Source organism: Carassius auratus, chromosome 24 (genome assembly GCF_003368295.1).
Source record: "Carassius auratus strain Wakin chromosome 24, ASM336829v1, whole genome shotgun sequence".
Classification (NCBI taxonomy): Eukaryota; Metazoa; Chordata; class Actinopteri; order Cypriniformes; family Cyprinidae; genus Carassius; species Carassius auratus.
The window spans coordinates 20,130,092-20,145,406 of NC_039266.1; the positions used below are offsets into that span (position 1 = coordinate 20,130,092).

General features: G+C 35.0%; 1 protein-coding gene across 1 annotated transcript; it reads right to left on the reverse strand.

The window, feature by feature from the left end:
- Positions 1 to 7,365: 7,365 nt before the first annotated feature.
- On the reverse strand, positions 7,366 to 14,063 carry LOC113042562 (vimentin). The gene is made up of 9 exons (XM_026201504.1): positions 13,537 to 14,063; positions 12,492 to 12,552; positions 11,454 to 11,549; positions 10,120 to 10,281; positions 9,528 to 9,653; positions 8,993 to 9,213; positions 8,272 to 8,315; positions 7,903 to 7,985; positions 7,366 to 7,820 (listed from the first exon to the last, which is right to left on the reverse strand). Exons 1-9 carry the CDS (start codon positions 14,061 to 14,063, stop codon positions 7,782 to 7,784), a joined length of 1,359 nt encoding a protein of 452 aa, XP_026057289.1. The 3' UTR covers positions 7,366 to 7,781.
- Between the last annotated feature and the right edge of the window lie 1,252 nt (positions 14,064 to 15,315).

The following is a 15,315-nucleotide window of genomic DNA, read 5'->3' on the forward strand; positions in this document are numbered from 1 at the left end:
TTAAATATCTTTCTTACTTACGCATAATTAATGCTTCCCTAGTATCATGTTGGAATAATTATATTTGGTGAACGCACCTGAATGCCACTACAGTGTCAATTTTGGTCAATAGGTCCTTAGAGTAAATACCTTCTTAAGAAGTTTGCCATTCATAGATTAATTCCACATTGATGCTTGTGTGTAGATAAAACGGGAGTGAATGTGGAGAGAAGAAAAGAGAAAAGAGTATGTAGGCTATTAATAATAATGGTCTTGGCTGAGATCAGAAAATATCAGAGAGGATTTTAATTTAATATATGAAGAAAAGCTGGAGAATTGGGGAAGTGAAAGGACAAAGCACATTTTGAGGACCAAAATAGCCTTTAAACAAATCTATGTACATTGACATATTAAAATTCATATATTTTCAGTAACCTAAGAGGAATAAAATGGATTCAATAATCAAATGTGCACATATATAAACTAAAATCGTCCACAGAAAAATTTAATATATAGAATAAATGTGATGGGGGGGGGGGGGGTGGTATTTTAAAGATATTTATGAGAATCCTTCAGCTGTCATCTGTCGACACGGGAACATTTTGGACTAGTTTTCATTCCTTTTGGGAGAGTTTGGTTTCAGTTTTGGCCTGAATTTTGTTTCTTCTCTGAGCTCTGGCAACCCTGCCTAGTGATTGACTGGACAGAAAATGTGCAATGCCTCCTCCGCAATGGAAATGAACAACTCTGAAGGCAATGTAATTACAATTCATATTCTTTTACAGCACAAGACATGAGTCAAAAGAGCCATTTAGCATGAATCTGAACTTTCAATCCCAGCTAAGTAACCATTCATCTGTCAAATGATCCTCTCTCCCAAAAGGCCAATCTTTAGTAGGCTAAGATAAAAGACTTAAGACCTTTTTAAAGAACACGCGCGCACACACAAATGCAGACTGCCTCAACAGTCTCAAAATTGAAAATCACATCAGTAATGTGCTACAGAATTTTAGGGTATTTACTATGGCACAACCCTGTTGAAAATCCAGTAGGCTATGCTGCTTAGGCATGTTTTGAAGCATGGCTGCTGGTTTACGTTGGTTTAAAATGGTCCTTAGCTGATGTGCTGGTCATAAACTGGTTCTGAGCAGGAGCTAGTTGCTTAGAACCAGCACATGACCAGCTAAGGACCAGCTTACACCAGCAGCCATGCTTCAAAACATATGTAACCAGCATATGCTGTTTTTTTTTTTTTTTCAGTAGGTTATGGTATCAGGGTTGTCTCATAGTAATGATGTCACATATTTTGAACCAAAAAATAAGCAACAGTATTGAGCCCTAGCACCTATATTCAATGTAAAATAGTTTTAGAATACCTGTAGAATATTTTGTATTGTACTGATTAAAAAAATGAAAAAGTAAAATAATCACCTGGTCCGACATGAAGTTCCCGCGAAGGCGCTTTTTATTTATTTCTTTGTGTGTGTGTGTGTGTGTGTGTGTTTCTTGGACCGCGCTTTTCTGTTCAGTCGCTGTAACAGCTGAATTTCTTCCGAGCTTGCTGTCTGATGGAATAAAAATACCAATACCACTTTGATAAAGGTAAGAAAACAAGTCTTTCTCTTGAGTTGTCCTCGCACAGTTTGCATACTGTCTGTCTACACTATGTCCGAGATTATCAAACATTCGATTCACCGAGTGATTTATGTTCTATTTTTAGGTTTATTTTTAATTAAAAAACCGCGCACAAGTCCGAATTTAATTTTTTTTTTTTTTTTTTTTTTTTTTTTTTTTTTAGTAACGCAGAAGCAGTAGACTCTGAATCATGAACTAAGATAACTAAAAACCCACCTGATAATACCATCAGGCTAACAAGCCATTGAAAGAACTTTGTCAGAGCTGTTACTGAGTCAACATGTGACAAGAACTAGTCTGTCAGTAAAAACCAACCATCATTAGATCATTATATATATATATACACACATAAAGTTGGAGAAGTGTTTTCCATATGTATAGTTGTTGACTCAAATAATATTTTGGCACACATTTACTGCCACCTGGTAGAAGCTGCACAGGCAGATGGCAAAACAAACCAGTTTTGTGACTCCTCATCCTCAAAAACCAGCAACATTTGCTTTAATATTAAAAACATTTGGCTTAATCTTACAATAAACCATTTGGTACTTTGTTTAAATGAAGAGTAGCAAAACAAGTTGAGATGTACTTTGCTAATTTACAAGCAGTGTACAAAAACACAGTTTCAGAGATAACGCTTATTTAGGCCTAATCAATTTTATATGCAGATATACCAAATGCGTTATTTCTGTGTAATACTGTATAGTAATATACATAGCTAAACTGGTACAACACAACAGATTGTACATGCTTATAATAATCATCTTAAAGTATGTTTTTAAAAGGCAAGATTTTCCAAACAATTAAAAAAAAATGCTGTTTCTGCAATCAATAAGACAGAAGGATTCGAAATGAGGTAAACCACTAATTTACTGAACTCGCAGCGTGCAACTGCTTTAAAGTGCGCTCTGAAACAGACAGCTATCATTTGTCACAATCTGACACCAGAACTTGGTTATAATGGTTCTCTGATTACTTTGCCCCTCTTGAACACTGCAATTAATTCTGCTCTCATAGCTGAGAGTTAAACAAGAAAACGAGTGTTTCATCAAGGACTATGGTAATTAAAGCCTCATCCCTAGCAATTAGCCCTTGTATTACAGAGAGGAAGAAGTTGCTCAGAAACGCTCATCTTTATTAAAGCCACTGCATGTCAAACATGAATAAAGTATAACTGAGCTCTTCTGTCATTATCCTAGTCAGCCACATGCAAATGCTTAAAGGGGTCATATGCTGCTAAAAAACATAATTTGGTGTAATGCAATGTGTTTATTATTTTCCATATAATGCACATTATTGTTTCTCCTCTATGCCCCGCCTTCTGAAATACGTCTACTTCTTACAAGGCTCATTGTTCTGAATAAGCTAGATGTGCTCTAAATGGCCAGCTATCCTGTGCATTGGGATTGGCTGAATACCTCAAGCCGAAAACTGAATACCTTTGTAAACCAAATAACTTAAGTAATTTGTGGATTAGTGCGTACTGGAGACACAAACCGTTTCAAAAGAAAAAGTGACTTGACATACAGCCAAGTATGGTGACCCGTATTCAGAATTCCTGCTCTGCATTTAACCCATCCAAAGTGCACACACACAGCAGTGAACACACACAGATACACCATGAACACAGAGCAGTGGGCAGCCATTTATGCTGCAGCACCTGGGGAGCAGTTGGAAGTTAAGTGCCTTGCTCTTGGGCACCAAAGTTGTGGTATTGCTGGCCCAGGACTCAAACCCACAACCTTAGGGATAGGAGTCTAACTCTCTAACCACTAGGCCACAGCTTCCCCTTGATTCATTTGGTGAACTGGTTCGACCGGTTTAATAAGAAGATCCGATTAAATAGAAAGATTCGTTTGCGACCTAGACATCACCAGACCAGACAAAACCAATAAAACTCAGTACAAACGAGGCATTTGTTGTATCCAGTTGTGCCATAATTACTGATTATAATGACTTATACTGTCTTTTTACGTTGCGTTGCGTATCGTGCTGCGTAAACATAAAAATATGTCTGCATTTGTGATCTGAGAAACAACAAACAAGCCTACTCTACACTGCTCAAAAATCTAATTTGAATCATAATTGGCAAATTATTTAAATATAAATAATGTACTTGCAAGCAGTGAGTCAGAAGCTACCCAACTTAGAAACAGCATTGTGCCACAGATGTGTTGCAAGCTACTGGTTCAGGAAACAGTCCTCCTCCTCCATAAATGCGCTGCACACGTCTGAATATTTCAGTTGGACTGTTAAATAAAATTTATTGCAACCACTGATTTCTAGTTGTGTCCTCTTTTGGAAGGCAAAACAAAGTAGTTTCGCTTTCACAACAAAACACACAAGCATCTCCACAACAGCAGAGAGAATAAAAGTTACACCTTCTTTCTTTGTGTGAACACTTGGGTGGTGTTATGCAAATCTTCCCACATAGTGACTTAGAGATGTGGGACGTGTTAGAACAAGCCGTTTTCAGGGGGTGTGGACGAGTCTTAACTTTGATAAAGAATATCTCTTTGGATTTGAGACTTTAGTATTTGCAACTTTACAGATCTTCTTTATGCACCAAGAGCTTGTAACACTCCAAAGAGAAAGGAAAATTTTGAATCGCATCATATGACCCTTTTAAAGATCTGTAAATAGAATGTGTTTAATTAACCCATCTGGGCACAAACTCTCACTCTGAACCAGTTATGATCAAAATATATGTTCAGAAATGAGCATAACATGTACAATAAAGTAAAAAAAATAAAAAATAGTGCAGTTACTAATACGTACACAATACTTTTGCGACAAAACAAATGTTTTGCAAGATAACACAAAGTTTCTCTGAAAACAATGGTTTTGCAAGAGAACAAATCTTTTACAAGAAGACAAAGTTTCTCAGAAGAACCCAATACTTTTGCTAGAGAATGCAAACATTTTGCAAGATAACGGAAAGTTTCTCAGAGGAACAAAATACTTTTTTGAGAGAATGAAATGTTTTGCAGGGTACAGGGGAACATGGTACTTTTGCAATAGAATGCACATTTTTAGCAAGATAGTAAAGTTCTTAGGGGAACGCAATAATTTTGTGAAAGAGCGCAATGTTTTACGAGTGAATACTTGAGGGAACGCAATATTTGTGCAAAATAATATCATAAAGGGGTGCCGTACAATTGATCGAAACAAAATATTCTAGAGATCCATGAAATAAAGTAAGTCTTGCAGTTGCAATTCTCAGCCAGTTTTTACTTCACAAAAAAACCCCCACAATAATAGAAATAAAACAATAGCTTTAAAAAAAGGCTAAATGTATCTGTATATAAAGCTTAATGAACACATTAAAATGTTTGTATTACAAGTACACATTATTTAATATATAATCACAATAAGAACAGTGATGAGAACCTGCACTGCCATAAATGTTTTTAAGCTTTTTGTTCAAACTGACTTTCAATTTTAGTGGTTTGAAAAAAGTAACATTCTCTGTTTTGACAGAAATCTCTAGAGACCACCAATGCTGTATCTCTCTCATTCTCCCATATCCCTGCTGATGACACAGATTGCCCTTCACAGTGTTTCTGGAGGAGGTAATGAAATCTGTAATGGAACAGCAGGGCTGTGGACCATTTTGGATGCCTGAGATGAGTCCCTGCAGCTGCTAGAGCTGCAATTACTGAACGGGAGCAACACCAGTCAGGCACTTCTATGCTGGAGTTTGTTAAACACAGTTTGGAAGGGCCGAGTTATCCATGTCATGTTCAAGTTTTATGGTAAGAGACGCACACTGCCACTAAATAGATTTTCAGTTGAATGAAAAATAGATTTTCTGAGCTCTGCAGTCTCTGTCTAATCATTTTTAATTTGGGACAGTATCAGTGATTAAATGATGGCACTATACAGGCACATTCTTCTCATCAGACCCTGTGTGTTCATGATTCTAATCAAGCATAGATAATTTATTCCTGTCTTTCACTTAATCAAGCAGTGTAAAAAAGAAAAGTAGTTTGTTGTAGGTGCAACATCTTCATATGAGACCTCTAAGATAGAAGAGCTGAAAAGAATTAAATTAAATGTATGCATTTAGCAGACGCTTTTATCCAAAGCGACTTACAGTGCATTCAGGCTATCAATTTTTATTTATCATGTGTTCCCGGGGAATCGAACCTCCAACCTTGCGCTAGCTTGCTTGCTAACGCAATGCGTTACCAGTAGAGCTAAAGGGAACACTAATTAATATTAATTAATTAATTAATTACAGGAATTAAAACGTGAATGTACATTGGCCAGTAAAGTATTAGGATGCTTAAATTTGGACATTTTGAAATGATTCCAGGTGGTGCAATATGGAAGCAAAAATAAAAAGAGAATTCCCCCCCTCCCCCCACACAATAAATGTAATACACACACACACACACACACACACACACACACACACACACACACACACACAGCTTAAATTAATTAATCAGAATTCTGAGTTCATTTTGAGTTTATTCAGTAGGCATCTCTAAATATATTTTTATACATTCTCCACACATGTGCAGTTGAAACCAATGTCCACTAGAGAGCAGACAAGTGAAGGTTTTGGGCCATAGAAATGGAACTGGATGCAGAACGGTTCCATTTACATGCTAATGCAATGTAAACAGCATTTTAAATAGCTTTAACCCTGTAACGGTCAAATAAAAATAAATATAATTGAATTCAAATATAAAGTATTTCAGTTTTACCTAGATTATTCATGATAGAATGTCTGAATTTCCTCAGCCTATAATCGGACTAATTTAATGATAGAGTTATTAAAATGCTATTTTAATCAGGTGAAGGCAATAGGAAAATGTTGTTTACAGAGCAATAACATTGAGCTCAGCTAATACTTCAATTTGATATGAACTGAATCATTAGAATTTTTATGTTTTTTGTATTTAGACTTAGTTTTGTAGGTTATTATAGTTAACCAAAAGCATAAAAAAGTGACATTTTCATTATCTGAAATAAAAGAAACATCAACTGGGGTAAACTAAAATAATGAGAGAATTATTTTATTTCAAGCTAGTTGCCAAGGCAACATTTCTCTATCTAATTAACTTTAATCTGGTGCACTGAAATACCAGAAATATTTAAAAAGACAACAAAAAACACAACAAAATTACTGAAACTCAGAAATTATAAAAAGAACACATAGAAATAAAACGTAATTTAACAAAAAAAAAAAAAAAAAAAAAGAAAAAAACTATTTGATGTCAATGATACCAAAATAACACTGGTACAAGGATGTTGGTTTAATATCTTAATCTTGCATAGAATCAAAGCCAATATGCCAAATCCTCCTTCAGACTGGCACGATTTGCCTGGTCTTTACCCTTTGCTTTCCCCTCTGGGAAAAAAAATGATTTGGGATTAGCTCTTAGTTATGAAGGTACATAAAATCATATAAAAAAAATAAAAACAAACATGTGGAGGTCTTGAAACTGGGGATTGATTGGCAGCTATTTAAGCATGCAGAGACCTAATAACTAAACATGATGAGATGATGATCTCATTAGAGCTCACCCATTAGGACAAATTATCCTTAATTAGATCATAGAAATATTCTTGTGTTGCTCATTGCCCCGACAGATCCTGCTAATCTGTTTATTTTTATGACGTAGAAGATTTTACTGCGCAACAGAGATTCATTTGAAAAAGCCCCTCAGATGTTTAGCTGATTTGGCACGGTAATAAGAAACGAAGGACAAATACTGTTCATAAAAGAAAGCAATCTGATTATTCTTTAAAAGGTTTATTGAATTTGTGTAAATTTGTCGAACAGTTTGGTCTTCTTGTGGTGCAAGAGAGTTGAGTTCATCAAGTTTTTGGTCATTTGCAACAATTATACAAAAAGGTGTAGCAGTATTGCTGTGGTCTTCAACAGTGTAAACTACAGACATCGTGGTAAACAGAAACCTGGATAAAGCTGGTTTATTCAGTGGCCTACGTTATCTTTTCAGCTCTAATACAGCTCTATCAACAGACCGCTCTAATGTGGCAATGCAAAAAAAAAAAAAAAAAAGGCACTTTAAAGCTGTTTTTCTATTTAACTCTCAACAGAAACAAGAAAAGAAACATTCCTCCTCGTTCTACTCCAGCATGGATCTTCAGCTCTCTAGTGCCACTATAATGGTCACATGTTCACATGCGGCTCATTCCAGATCATCATTTTGGGTGGACTCGTTAATTATCTGTGGTGGATGAAAGGTCAAAAGGTTGTGATTTTCATATTGTAAGTTATTCATATGCGTAAAGACTTTTTATGCCACTCACATGTCCATCTCTGGTCTCGATGGTCTTTATCACCACTTTCTTTGACAGGCTGTCAATCGCAGGTCTGATTTCCTTCATGGACTCTGCAGGTCAAAAAAAAAAAAATATTTTTTTTAAATGTTGGTTACAGAATGCATCTGTAATTTCAATTGTTTCATGCCCAAACCATGTTTATTCCCACTGCAAGTAAACGTGTATTTGATTTGATTAGAAATTGGATGCTATTTTAACAAAATATTCTCCATTTAAAACAAGAAAATATATATGTTTATATTACAATCGTATCTATCCATGATTATCTGCTGTAAAACATTATTTGCAGTAAGCATTGTTTTCCCACTGTTCACAGTGAACTAAAAGATACTGTACCTCGAAGGGTTAATGATGAGAGGTTGGGGAATGGTGTGACGATCCTAGAAAGAAAAAAATAGAAATATAGTGTTAAGTCAAAAAACATCTGTAGTATATTTGAAATAGTCAGGTCTAAAAGTTTCACTCAGTTTTTCCCCTGATTAAAAAGGTTGTAGACCTAAAAAAGTACTTTTATATGTATAGTCTTACATTTATAGTCAGTGAACGGGTCACTTTATAGGGCCTGACATTTTGAGGTCAAGTGACCAGTGAAATACTATTAGCTTTTTTTAATTTAATTAATTAAAATAATTTTGCGAGCAAAAAATAACGTGTAGTTAACAAGGCTAAACATGGTTGTAATAGTTTTTGTTTAAAGATGAAATAAAAATATTTTAAATGTGTGAAATATTGAAATAAAGCTGACACTAAATACAATAATTTAATGAAAAGCTTACACTAAAAAAAAATCAACAACTTCAATTAAAATTTAAAACTGAAAATAGAAAATTAAAAGCTAATTCACAATGTTACTAATTCACAATGTTAATGAAAAATATAATAGCTAAATCCCAAAATAACACTGCTAGTTTATATTTCTACAATCAAATCAGTAAACAAAATTCATGTTTCTGCATTTATTCCACAAGGTGTCACTATAAGTCCATGCTGAATGTGCCTTTAAAGAAAAGATAAGAATACAAAGTCGACATAAAGAAAATCAAAAGAAAATGTTCACCTGCTTTCTTCCCCTTCCAGCAGCTTCCTGTAGGTGGCGATCTCAATATCCAGGGCCATTTTAACGTTCAGCAGATCCTGGTATTCACGTAGATGGCGCGCCATCTCATCCTTCATGTTGCGGATGTCGTCCTCCAGACGAACGATGGTGTCCTGGTAACCGGACGCCTCCATGGAGAAGTTATCCTCCATCTCTCTCATCTGACGATCCAGGGACTCATTCTGAAATGATTATTTAAACATAAATAATGCATCGTAATATAAACTTTTTAACTAATTTATTTTTTTTACTTGAAATAAAATAAGCATTAACTAAAATGGAATTAAATGATCTAAACTGCAAAAAATACTTCTTATTTTAATTTAGTTTAACTTGATGTACTATACTAAAACTGAAATAATTTGTAAAATTATTAGTGATTTTTTTTGTAAAAAAACTCGCTAAAATGTAAAAAATGAAAACGAAATAAAAGTATGAACGAAATCTATAATAGTATCTCAAGCACTGAAGCTAATATAGTTTCTCCACTACTTACAGTTCCTTTAAGAGCTTCTAAGTCGCAGGTGAGAGATTGAAGCTGGCGGCGATAGTCATTGGCCTCCTGCTTGGCCAGACGGATCGCTTCGTTGTTTCGGGCAGCAGCTTCTGATAGGTCAGCAAACTACAAAGAAAGAGAAAGTGTGAGATAAAGATTAAGCTCCATCTGCCATCTCTGACTTTTGTTTTCTACACACAACTGATGACTGGGCTGGTTTCATGTTTGAAGATCTAGGTTAATAGATCAATGGGTCCATTAGGATGATCAATACTGTGACAGAGGAGCAGATGGTCTCTAAATCCACACAAACCTCTCTGTCGACCATCTGCCACGTCTAAAGGAGTTGATCCTCAAACATCTCACACTGTCTTACAGATCAGATCCTTTCTTGTCTTGTTTCATTGTTCATTTGTAACTTAACTAAGTTACTTCTGATGTTTCTTGTAAGTTTATCAACTTTATCTCAGGTGTTTCTGCGCAGACTGTGAATCTTTTATTAGATAGAGAAAAGGCATGGAATATGGGGGAAAAGAAAGTTGAAATGTTTTATTTTTTATTCTAATGATCTATTTTGTTATGAGAACCTGACCTTTGATTTGTACCAGTCCTCAGACTCCTGGAGGTTCCTGGAAGCCAGGGTCTCGTACTGCTGCCGGACGTCTTTCAGGGCAGCGGTGAGGTCAGGTTTGGCCACCTCCATATCAATCTGCACATGCTGTTCCTGGATCTGCATCTGCAGTTCGGCAAGTTCCTGCGGAGATGTTGGAAAAAACTGACTTTAACAATCCAAATGCACAGTTTGAAACCTATCCTGAATATCGCATTGCATACTGTTGCTCATAAGTTCAAGGTCAGTACAATACAGTAATACTGTGAAATAGTAATGCAATTTACAATAACTGTTTTCTATGTGAATATATTTTTTAAATGCATTTATTTTTGTGATTGCAAAGTGTCACATGATCCTTCAGAAATCATTCTAATATGCTGATTAGCTGCACAAGAAACATCTGTTATCAATAATATTGAAAACAATAGTGCTGCTTAATTTTTTTTTTTTATGGAAATAGAAATTGTTTGTTACCTTATAAATATTATTGCACAACATAATTTTTTTTAATTTATATATTTGTACAGTTTATTTCTTTCATTATTAGTATTATAAGCTTTTTTTTCATTATTATTATTAATTGAATGCATCCTTGCTAAAAAAAAAAAAAAGAATATCTGACTTACCCCAGCTAATGAATGGTAATGGGTAATAACTGTGTGCCATAATTTTTGGTTTTTGATTTGAACATAAACTGAACAAATCTCATTCTGAAATACAATAGCAATAGTTTGTTAGCCCTGAACTAATGTACTTCCTGATCCTGAAACAATGTCTCCGCTTTATTCTCTTGGAATTACGCCCCATTTAATCACTATGGCAGCAAGTCACACATGCCTGACAATCCCCTGATATTAACAAGCCCAACAAAAGTGTCAGTCAGCCAGAAAACCACGACTGTGAGAAGAACGGTTGAATGGCCAGGGGAAATTTGATTCATTTTATTGTTCAGAGCTAATCTCTTATGGCTCAGGAGACTCTGAGTTGTTGTTTTTTTTTTTTCAAAGGTTGAGCTTTGTCTTGTATCTTTCTCCTAAAATTCATTAGAAGAAGAGATTATGGATGTATAAACATATAGAATTTGGTCTAAGAAGAATGTAATAAGAAATGTTTAAATCTCGCATTTTTTAATTCATGTCCTTGCAATTATTGAGATCTTTTCTGACTCACTCTCGAGGAGACACGTGACATTATTGGGCTGAAAATAATGTGAAATTTGGCATTTGCATTTCATGTTGATGCTATGAATGAGAAGCACCTAAGATATTAAAGACATCTCATTTTGATGTTTCTCTCTATGGGTGCTTCAGTACCTCATCGTGAAGCTTCTTCAAGAAAGCGATCTCTTCTTGCAAGGATTCCACTTTTCTCTCCAGATCCAGACGAGCCAGGGAGGCGTTATCAACATCCTGTGTGCATAAAATATATTAAATATTCATCATATGATCATTTGTGGAAACCTAGAAAACATTTCTTCTGCAAATGTTGTTTTAAACTTCTACTTCCTATGAATTCTTTACACTTCCCTTTTCTCATTCTTCTATTCCATTGCACAAAAAGAATCATATTATACACTACAGTTCAAAAACTTGGGGTCATTTTTGAATGTTTATAAGAAGAGTCTCTTATTCTCAACAAGGCTGCATTTGTTTGGACAAAAATACAGGAATATTAGGAAATATGATTACAATTTAAAATAACAGTCTGCGTTTATAACACATTAAAAATGTAATTCTCAGCATCATTACTCCAGTTAAGTGTCACATGATCTTTCAGAAATCATTCTAATTTGATGCTTAAGAAATATTTCTTATTATTATCATCAACAGTAGTGTTCCTTAATATGTTTGTGCAAACCACAATGCATCCTGAAAACATGTTAGATTATGGAAATTATTTTAAACTATTCCTTTCTGAAGTGATTAACAATAGCTTGCCTGCCGCTAACTGTTTGTAGTGCTGCAGCTGGTAGTGGCAGACACCCTTTAAAGCACACACACACACACACACACATCCTCTCCTCTGTGTCCATAAGTCACCAGTGCACCCTGGTTAACACTGACCCCTCCCAATCATACAACAGTTTGCTTTGTCATGAACGTCCAGCCTGTTCTCAGACAAAGCTTTCTTTTCAGTTGCGTGTCTAAATCTGATGCCGGACAAGAGGGCAGCTTGACCAGGCCTGCACTGACCCTTTTATTGTGAGGAGACAATCACTCGTGTCTTGCAAACACTGACTGGAATGCTAACTGATCACATTGTAATTGTGGCTGTGGTAGCACCCAATCAAACATCAGGTTCAAGAATACTTGTAAAATGGTTGTGGTTTCTCTGAACATGTGAAGATGTACCTGTCTGAAGCCCCGAAGGGTGTTCTCCGCATCCTCTCTTTGGAGCATCTCTTCTTGAAGTCTGAAAATGAGATGAATATTTAAGCCGAGCCACACCCTGAATAACACAGCCGAACCCACTGGAGCATCTCACCGGGACAATAAGAAAGCCTTTGACTTCAATCTAAATGAAATAAATGTCTTCTCTTTAGCTGAATCACAGAAATTAAACAAATAATGGGTAGTTTTTATCCTGGTAACGAGAAAACCCTATAAAGAAGAGCTTTGCCCTGACAGAAATTCAACTAGAATCATTTTACAGTAAATAATAATAATAATAATAAAAATGTATTTTTTTTTTTTTTAATAAAGACATTTATATTTGAATTTAGCCTAGATTTTATTTATTTAAATCTATATACTATTTTATTTAAAATGAAGATTTCATAAGATTGTAAAATCTAAAGGTTCTCTGTCGTCTAAATGCATCATTAAAATGCTTTTATTTTTATCATTAGCATACAGTTCATATGACATTTCATATGTTGCTCATTTGACATATAAAACGACATTTTGGTTTTCTGTGACAAGGTAAAGAGAAAGCTTTCTCCTTAGAGAAATTAAACACCAGATTTAGATTTACACCGCCAAAATTAAATAATATGGGGTAACATCTAAATAAACAGGTTTTTATGTATTTTCGAAATATTATTAAATATACTAATATGACCAAATCAACCTATCTTAGGTTACACTAATAAAAATGTTTTCAATGATCAAGGCAGGTAGAACCAGCTTCTTAATGTAATGACAGTACATTTTCACGTTTTAGTAAATTAAAATTTAAACTCAAAACAATGTAAATAATTAGGCCTATACATGTATCATTTTTCTTTAGGACTTTTAAACAGTAGACACTCTAAATCTTAACTTATACATTGTTTTGTTGTATAAATACACCGCTAAAAATGCATTTATAAAGGCATTTTTCTTATTAACTCCAAATGGCAGATATTTAATGTAATTTTACACTTATAACCGTCTCTTGGACAATGTTTGGCCATACTTCTCTTTGAGGCGCTCGATGTCCTCTCCCAGATTGTCCCGGTCCACCTCCACTGCTCCCTTCTCGTTGGTGAGCTGGTCCACTTGTCGCCTCAGTTCTCTCATCTCATCCTCGTACAGATCACCGACCCGGGACGAGCCTTTGCCCCGCATCTGCTCCAACTCCGCGGTCAAGATCTTATTCTGCTGCTCCAGAAATCTCACTTTCTCTATGTAACTGGCAAACCTGTCGTTGAGATGCTGCATCTCCGCTTTCTCATTGGTTCGGTTGGCTTTGAACTCGGTGTTGATGGCGTCGGCGAGCCCGAAGTCCAGCGTCTCGGTGGCGAGTCTCGGCAGCGGGGCGCTGCTGCGCACCCTCGCGCCCTTGCTCATGTAGATGGATGGAGACGCGCTGCTGTAGGACACGCGCGAGCTTGCGCGCACCGGGCTGCTGTACTGCCGGCTGGAGTAAGTGGACCGAACTATCGCTGGTCGCTCCGCACCGAACATCCTTTTGTAAGAAGACGTGTTTGTTCGGCTGGCCATTGTAATCCTTTAGTTCTGGGTTATTGTTGAAGTAAGCGTCTACTTTCACGAACTACAGCACCCTGTCCAGACCAACCGAGATCACTGCAGAGGTTCTGCACGCATTTATAGTCCACTCCCTATGCTAATGACATAACGGTGCAGGGAGCTCGAGTGACGCAGACGCGCCGTCGGGGCTCTGGCAACAACAGGAGAGTAGATTTACTTTTGTATCCAATCATTCGTTTTCCGATTAATACATGTATTTTCGAATGAGTTTGTTTTAATATTAGCTTGGGTATATTTGCCTTGTAATATAGGCTGCATAATATTACATTAATTAAATGTATCCATTCATTCGTTTACCATTAAATACAAAAAATATTAGCGAATTTCTGTTTTTAAATAATAGATATTAAAAAAGTTTGTAGTTTTCTATCTATCTATCTATCTATCTATCTATCTATCTATCTATCTATCTATCTATCTATCTATCTATCTATCTATCTATCTATCTATCTATCTATCTATCTATCTATCATCTTTAAAAAAATCACACAAATATATATATATATATATATGCCAGCAGTGTGAGACCAATAAAGGACACCCAGGAAAACACAGACCAGACACCGTGACACTTATATTTAAACTAATTAAACTAATGTTATTAATTGCATTATAAGTTAACAAATAATAACACACACACACACACACACACACATATATAATATATATAGCAAATAATAACACACACACACACACACACACACACATACACACACACACACATATATATATATATATATATATATATATATATATATATATATATATATATATATATATATGTGTGTGTGTGTGTGTGTGTGTGTGTGTGTGTGTGTGTTTGTGTGTGTTATTATTTGTTATATATATTATATGTATATGTGTGTGTACAATTAAAAATAATATACAAATTGTATTTAAAAATATTTTAATATTTTTAGTTAGGTAAAATCTACTGACAAGATAACATGCAAACAAACATATTTTTTGAAGGTAATATCATCTACTGTTACTATTTTAAATGTAAATTACATTTTAATGGTTATAATAATAATAAGAATTATTATTATTGTTATTATTATTATTATTATTATTATTATTATTATTATTATTACTGCTATTGTATTTTATTTTATTTATTATTTTAGTAAGAATACGATTCGTATTATACGAATAAAATAAGAGAATGAAAACTAAAGCGGAACGTTTCGTCAATGCACTTGTG